This window comes from Protobothrops mucrosquamatus, unplaced genomic scaffold (genome assembly GCF_001527695.2).
Source record: "Protobothrops mucrosquamatus isolate PMUCROS unplaced genomic scaffold, P.Mucros_1.0 scaffold908, whole genome shotgun sequence".
NCBI classification, from domain to species: domain Eukaryota; kingdom Metazoa; phylum Chordata; class Lepidosauria; order Squamata; family Viperidae; genus Protobothrops; species Protobothrops mucrosquamatus.
Window position 1 is genome coordinate 211,250 of NW_015387160.1, and position 8,430 is coordinate 219,679.

General features: G+C 33.9%; 1 protein-coding gene across 1 annotated transcript in view; it reads left to right on the forward strand.

Moving 5' to 3' along the window:
• The window catches only part of LIN52 (lin-52 DREAM MuvB core complex component), a 59,011-nt gene extending 51,713 nt beyond the window's left edge, over positions 1-7,298 (forward strand). Inside the window, exon 6 of the mRNA XM_015819375.1 lies at positions 4,946-7,298. Coding sequence (XP_015674861.1) covers positions 4,946-5,001 — 56 coding nt within the window. The 3' untranslated portion in view covers positions 5,002-7,298. The remainder of the gene's footprint in view (positions 1-4,945) is intronic.
• The last annotated feature ends 1,132 nt before the right edge of the window (positions 7,299-8,430 follow it).

An 8,430-nucleotide genomic window follows, 5' to 3' on the forward strand; every position in this document is an offset into this window, starting at 1 on the left:
CCGTCTTCGTGTACATAGTCCAAAAGGGAGTCCGTGGCATAGAGGAGGGGATGGTGTTTGATCCCCTTAGGTCTTTCAAACATAAGGCCAAACGGAGAAACCAGCCAGGCTGCAAGATGTAATTCGCGGGTCTTCCAACCGGGTCCTCTAGGCCGGGGGGGCCAAGTCCAAATCCAGGCCCAAACCCAGGCCCTGCCAATAATGGTTTGAAGTTTCCTGATTCTGGGCACAGAGTGATTGTGGCCTACTTCCCATCTTTTCTTTCTTCCCCTGTCTATTTTGGTCTTGTGTTTTAACCACACCCTGCAGCAGTCTAAAGCTTTAGCAGCTTGGAATCAGAGCATGAAAAGACATTCATATGGCCACATTTGAGCTACCTTCATCTCATTTCAACAATAGGCCTGTCAATTGAACTTGAGTTATGATTCTAGATCTGTCAGGTCCTAGTCTTACAACTTTTAACAAGGAAAAAATATGTCATCACAGAATTTGTGAATATTGTGAATGTTCCAACACTAGAAGTTTTTAAGAAGAGACTGGACAACCATTTGACTGAAATGGTATAGGGTTTTCTGCCTGAGCAGGGAGTTGACTAGAAGACCTCCAAGGTCCCTTCCAATTACTATTATTACTATTGCCATTACTATTACTATTGTTGTTGTTGATGATGATGATGGATGGATGGATGGATGGAATCAATCCCTATGAATAAAAATTTTAAAAAGGGAGGTATGACAGTGGTTCGGGGAAGAAAGGAAGCATTGGCAATTATCTTTATTTCTAAGAAATCCTCATAAGCCCTACTAGGGAATAAGTTAGGAAAACCTAACTAAATATTAACCTGGCTAAATATTTTCCAAGCCTTTTATTAACAATAGTCATGGGAGATGTCTGTATTTTTATCTGTGTTATAAAGTAGCATATTATGTCTCTATGTCTGTTTCTGCTTTCTTCTTGAGTTGGGTTTGTGTGACTCTGTGCATTTGTGAGCATGTGTGTACCATAAAGCATAGAGCACACCACATAAATTTGTGGGGTTTTTTGGGATTGTGTGACAAGGATGGAAGGAAACTTAGAATGGAACAAATAGTAATATTCTGAGCTGCTTCCTGTCCCAAAGGGATATGTTGTGGGAATTTTTCTAGAATGTTTTTCTCTACAATGCTCAGCAGATTTACCCCAGTTTTAAACTAATTGTTTCAATTGCCAGCTTCTCCCATCATAACAAATTTAGTCACATTCTGTTCATGTTTTGAAGAGTTATTCTAATGCACAGGTACTGGTTGGGTATGTGAGAAAGATACCAGTACAAATTTATAGTGTTGAGAAATAATGTCCTAAATATTTATAAGACTTGGAACCAGACCAGCTTATGTATGTGCCTGCTTGACCAATTATTAAATAAGGTTCTACTGCTTATAAGCATTCGGTTCTATCCTGTATGAAAATAATCATGTCATGATTATGACCTTTCCTTCATCTGGTTCCAATTCTTTGGAATAGACTCCCACCAGCATTACATTTGGAACTGGATGACTTATTTTTTAAAAATACTAAAACAATTACTCTTCTTATGGCCCATTGTAAGTTGTGTAAAGAAATAAGTTTTTAACTATTTATTTGACTATATAGAGGTTAAACATAGACCTTCTAATTTAGAGACTTACAATTGATTGTAATCAATAGTTATCTTATTGTGTACCTATAGATTATTTATTTTTGTTAGTTGCGAAGTTGTGTCCGACCCATCGCAACCCCATGGACAACGTTCCTCCAGGCCTTCCTGTCCTCTACCATCTTCTGGAGTCCATTTAAGTTCACGCCTACTGCTTCAGTGACTCCATCCAGCCATCTCATTCTCTGTCGTCCCATTCTTCTATTGCCCTCAATCTTTCCCAGCATAAGGCTCTTTTCCAGTGAGTCCTTCCTTCTCATTAGGTGGCCAAAGTACTTGAGTTTCAACTTCAGGATCTGGCCTTCTAAAGAGCAGTCAGGGTTGATCTCCTCTAGGACTGATCGGTTTGATCGCCTTGCAGTCCAGGGGACTTTATAATTATGATAAATAAAACTGCACCGTACTCATTTGCATAGAATTCAGAGGCACCAGATTTTCACTGATATCTCAACTTTATGCTTTCTGTGATATGACTGAACAATACAGTCAGAATCTACTGCTGGTAATTCTGAACATTTTCTGATAGTTGATTCCCACAAAATGAATAAGAATCTCTTAAACTTTAAGTAGACTTAAATATGGATTCTTCTATAATTCTATAAAAATAATCAAAATCATATATGTCACAGATATTTATAAGACAGTTTAATTCTTAATCCTCCAATCAAAATTCTTCTAGCTCATCTGGATTTGAGTTTTGAAACTGGATCAAAGCCATTTTTTTAAAGATTCCTATCCATATGTGTGTGAGAAAGAAGAGAAATATAGTGATGCTTAATTTATGTATGAATACATTAAATTCCTATCTCCTGTGACAGAATATTTTTTAGTAACTGAATTTGCTTTTTAAGTTCCATTTTTTTTCATTAGCCAAAATGTATGCTTATCAAGCTTTACAGCAAACCAGACACATTTAATAATGGTGTTGTCTTTGGCCATCAATCTGATTCTCCAAGATATTTATGTTCTTTAGATTTTAAGAAGAATGCATACTCAAGATGATATAACACAGGTTTGGATTGGACATAATGCAACAAATCTGTGATCTAGGATTACATGCATGATCCTTGTACTCATCAGCTCTCTAAACCTCTCTTTAAATGAAATTCTTTCATTTTCTGAAAATGCCATTGGGGCCTGTGTGGAGCCTAAAGTCATTCTTGAAAATAAAGATATGTTAACACTTGCAGCATGTCAGCTTCATATTAATTTATATATGTTGAAGGGAGTAGGGCAGGCAGCAAGGGAGATATTCACAAGAACATTGATGTCATGGGTTTATGTTGCCTATCCTTGCAATAAACCATACCTTGACATTTGGCTTGCAATGAATAGATAAATTCCCATTCACTTAAGCAAGGTGTGGTACATCTTTCCCTCCCCACATTCAGTTAGATTACCAATACTTATATTCCAAGGATCTGAGCATGCAGGCAGGAGACTCCATAATATACACCATTGCTAACCCACAGATCTTCCTTTTGCCCCCAGAGAGAAAAAAATTTAAGTGTTGTTAGAATACTAGCCTCTGGAAAGGAGGAAATTTTACCCTAGCAAAACCAGGATTATATTATCCAGCTCCTCTCCTTCTATTTAAAAAGATTTGGCCTTCATGCAGAGGGGAGGAAAAGAGATAGCTGGGAGATGTGAAAGAAAGCAGTTCACCAGGGAGGGGATCAAGGAGAAAGAATACGAAAGAAATATTATTGAAAATTTATAAGGAAGCTGGAACCTGGAAACAGCTGCCTGAATTAGTTTCCCAAAAAATCAGAAATGAGCAAGAGTAAAGGAAGGGAGAGAAGGTGCCATTCATTTCTGTGATGATTTAATTTGCTGCAGAATTCATATGACAGATTGCATTGCTTCCATTGTAAATCATGTAATTTGAAGCATAATAAATGAATACTACCATTCCATTCTTATGGACAAACTTTATAGACCATTAACCTACTTGCCATAACTATCAAGTAAATGTCTTGGAAGAGAGCTTCCAAGTAGGATAAAAAAGTAATAGCTTGAGGCCTGATAGGACAGCTTCGCAAGCCACATGCAAAATAAGATTTCCAATCTAAAAATATATCTTGCAAGCCAACATATTGTTGTTTGCATCCTATCAACTAGAAGTTACATATAAAACCAGTCCTGGATGTTTTTATTTACCAATTAATAAGGTTCTTGAAGTCATTAAAAAAGGTTTATTGTCATTGAACGTAACATGAAAGACTTCTATAGCTACTCATGAAAAGTCCTCAAGCAAGAGATGAATGCCATCATCCTATATTTAAGTATCCAAGTGAATTGACTAAAACATCTATTTCATATTTTTTTTTCTGGGAACTCATTTAAATAGCCATAAAACTTAACAAGCACCCTTAACAATGGCTGGTCAGACCCTTTTTGCCAGGGACCTCCATAAATTGAATTCCCCAGATTTTTGGCATAGTAGTAATCCTAATATAAAACATATCCAATCACTATCTGAATGTGGAGATGGTAAAGAAGAAAAAGAGCTTAAGTGTTTTCTCTCACATCAAAGGAATATTTTTAATAGGCCAGCAATAAAATCTTAGAATTCACAAATCAGATTTTTTTTTATAGGAAAGTACTGTAGCTGAGTAAAACTCTGTAATGCTTTTAATGGACATTAATGATTACAGACAAGCATATACACTTTGCCTTACTGGGAATGACAGTACAATGTGAGGCTGAAATAAACTATAAACTCTACTTTAACACACCATACATAGATGTACTACTTTGAGAGAATTGTAAACTCCATTATAATATAACATCTAGGAACTACTATGGGAGAATGGAAATGCTGTCTCATTTATGTTTAAGGTCATAAGTATACAGGGACAAGTAATCTTGAAATAGAGGGAGACAGAGGGGGGTTGTGGGATTATGCTTGCAGAAAGAGATGGCCTAAGAAGGAGCAATGGCATTCTAGATTATACTGTCTGTAGATAAATATAATAGAAAAATTGAAAGGGAGCTCTTGAGAATAGCTACTATGAAAATAAAGTGAGTGGTTATAAGATTAAAATGAGACAGTTTATGGACATTACAGCTGAGTTTTGATATTTTCAATGCTTGGCTGATATTTCTAGACTTTGGAAGAGCTAAAATGTGATATTTTCTTTTATGTGAAATATTTTATCCTGTTTTTAATCATTTAAATTAATTTTATAGGAGAAAATTATTGGAAATTATCCACTTCTGATGCTAAAATTGTTAAACTGTTTTGTCTTTCTTTCTTTGTGATTTCAGCAAGAGAGATGACTAGAGGGAAATTCCTGAACATCCTGGAGAAACCCAAAAAGTAACTGAATGTGGTCTACTCTTAAAGCAGCAGCACCTTGTTATTTCAGAACTTCTAGAATTGTCCACATAAGCTGAAATGAAAGGACCAAACTTACCGAAATGTTCATTGTTTCACCTTTCTTTTGAGGATAACTGTTCTGGATTACTTCAGCATTGACCACTAACAGTTCTCTTAACCTCCTGGCTGCACCTGATCCTGCCCTATTTACCTTAATGATTTCCTCCATTCCAGTCAAAAGAAAAGGGCTCATTTACTTGTGGTTGCTTTACACAACTATAATAATATGCATCTTGTGATAATATCCTTGTCCCAGAGCAGTACACAGCACGGCACTTCTGTATGTATGTCCATCTCATATCATTGCAAGATGAGCACTTTATAATACCCACTACTGGACAAATGCGTAACTTGAAATGAAAACTGACTAGTGTTCTTTAATATAGATAATCCTAACTTTATAATTATAGAATTCAGCAATTTATATGGATTTTTATTAGGTACAAAGGTTGCAGAAAAAATAAGGATTGTATCATTTTTGCATGTTCGTATAATTTTAGCTTTAGGATGGGATGGGAGGTTACATTCCATCAGATTTTTGTTGGGTTGATTTTAAGCTACCTAAATGTGATTGGGGTGGAAGTGGGAAGAAAAAGCACTCTCATACAAAGAAAACATGTATCCTGTGCTCAGCTTACTCATTTACTCTTTCGTTCAGCTTCAGATCTCTTATCTCTTAAAGAATGTCTAAAGGCAAAATAAATTCTGTCGTATCAGAATTTTCCCAAAAGCAAATAATGTCTTTTTAGGCTACCCATTTTATATTATATTCATAGCTCTAGAAAAGATATCCCAAAATTGGATTTCTTTCAGGTATACATAAAAGATGTTTTATACAGTATATAGAAGTAACAAATTATATATTGAAAAGCCATGGTTTCACTTGGAGTCTCCTTCTTTTCCAGAAATACATTTAAAATAGCTGGTTGACCAGATACCAGGTCAAGGTCTTTTCCTTGCATTGGTTTATCTACAATAAAGCACTGAATAGAGTTTCCCTGAACCAGGTACTTAGATTTGTGAGGTATGGTAACTTGGGAATATTGGAGTTGGAAGTGTGAAATTAAGGAAAGTTGTGCTAGTTATATTTGGGGAATAACCAAGCTAAAGTTAAGCACTTTTATATCCCATTAAAGTGATGTTACAGTAACTCTGCTATTGTGGAATAAGCAGAATTAAGAAAGGCCTAATTTTGGATGTTGACTTGTAAATGTTTTAGTAAAACCCCTCTGTGTGAAAAACAAGAATTTAATATTGGATTGTATGTCAAAAGTTTGATTTTAAAAAAAAGTTGACATCCAAACAAATCTTTGAAGTTTTCAACATGCAACTGTATACTATTCAATTTACTGAAGCTGTAATACAATGTAAGAATGCAAAATAAGCAAGAAAACAGTATGCATTTAAATATATTCTGTAAATGATGAGCATTTTCTGTATTTTGGTAGTATGTAAATTACACGAGTAAGATATTTCGGGTGTACAGCAAATCAGCCATATTTCCATTTTAAATTATTATATGTACTGCATTTTTTCTAGAACAGAGGTGATAGAAGCTTCTCTCATTCTAATCACATCAAATGGCAATTCACAAAGTTTGCCTTGTCAGGATATTATATTTGCAAGCCTAAGATTCAGAGATGCAAAAATATTACATCTGTGTCAATGATGGCAAAACTATAAATGATGGTGAACAGCTAGTAAACGAATATTAGGAGCAGGAAAAATTGTGCTTACTGTTCAGAAAAAAAGTTTCTTTTTAAACAATAACCTAATATTTCTATTTCTGCCTAGGAATACTGAAATTGTTACCTTTTTTTGTTTGTGGGTTTTAATTTATAATAAGCCAAAGTTGACTATTTTGAAATATGCTAATGATTGGAGGATGGGGGAGAGATAGATTTTAAATCTCACTTTATAAACAAAGTGGTTGACTTTTGCTGTATTATAGTCTGTCCAAAATACAGTTGGACCCTTGGTTATGGGCAACTTGTAGAGAAGATCTCAACTGCCAGGATCTGATTAGTTAACCCCTTTTTACATTTGAAAACATTTCTTTTTATTCTACAGATTTGTAATTCAGAACATATACCAAATTATTGGTATGTGCTTTAGAGTAGAGATATTTATATTTTTAATACATAGACATGATAAATATTTAGTAAAAATGTCTTACATCAGTAATTTGTATGTTACAATTTTGTGCTTTTGATAGTAAATAAAAGTTACATTTTTAAAACATACCTATGAAATCTAAACTGTTGAATCATACTTCTTAGCTAAATCCCAGACTGACATTATGCGTATTTATGTGTTCAGATTTTCTGTTGGGTTTGATGGGAGTTATTCTCAAGTATTCATATTTTTTTATCTGATTATTAATAGGAGGCACCTTGCTGGTTTGTGTAAGATTTGCTTCAGACAGGTTAAAATATCTTCATTTTTTTAACAAAAAAATATAACCATCTCAAAAAGCATTTTGCTAATGTTTTTATTTGCATTTCGGATACATTAAATATATTTTATGGTTCAATATTTTTAAAAAATAAATAAAGCTTTGAAAGTAGAAGTGAAAAAAGAATAAAACTCAGTCTATTGAAATTTGAATAGCTTCCACAAACAATTGTGTATTTTGTACTTTTTTGCTCCACTGGTATGCATACATCCTTCGGATTTAACTCTAGTAACTCAGTATATTTGATTCAGGTAAGCATTCAGGTAAGACAGGTATTATGAAGTAAAATACAATTATTTTAACTTTAAACTTAAAATACTTCTTATGAACAATGTAAAAATGAATCTTTGGAGTGGCTCCACAACATAGGAAAGGATAAAATTCAAAGTACAGTAAATAAACATCAACTGAGTTGAGACTTGAAATAAAAAAATAGTTACTTCATAGAAAATATTTCTTCTCTTCAAATCTGTAGCATATCATTTAATATCCTCTATAGTTCTTGGATGTTTGCATTTAGCCTCAAACTTTTTTTTGTTTTGCATCTTAATGTTCAGATGAATTCTATACTTAATTGATTGCTTTCATAATCTTCAAAATAATTCATTTGTTTCAATTCAGGCTTTTTAAAAAAAAACAAAAACATTTTTTCCTGACAATCGTTTAGGCTATTTAAATAGTTTTACAAGGAATTCTCCTTTGGGATCACTTCCATTCCCATGGCCCACAATGAAAATATAGCTTTGTTATATCACATGGAGGAGAGGGGAAATATCTTATTAATTAGCAATTAATTCACTCTAATTTTAAATATTCAGTAATCATAGTTGCACAGTATCACCAAAGGACAAAGTTAATTGAAAGCTTTTGCTTTGCATTTTCATTCTTTTAACAAGCTTAGAGAATAAGAGACATTTG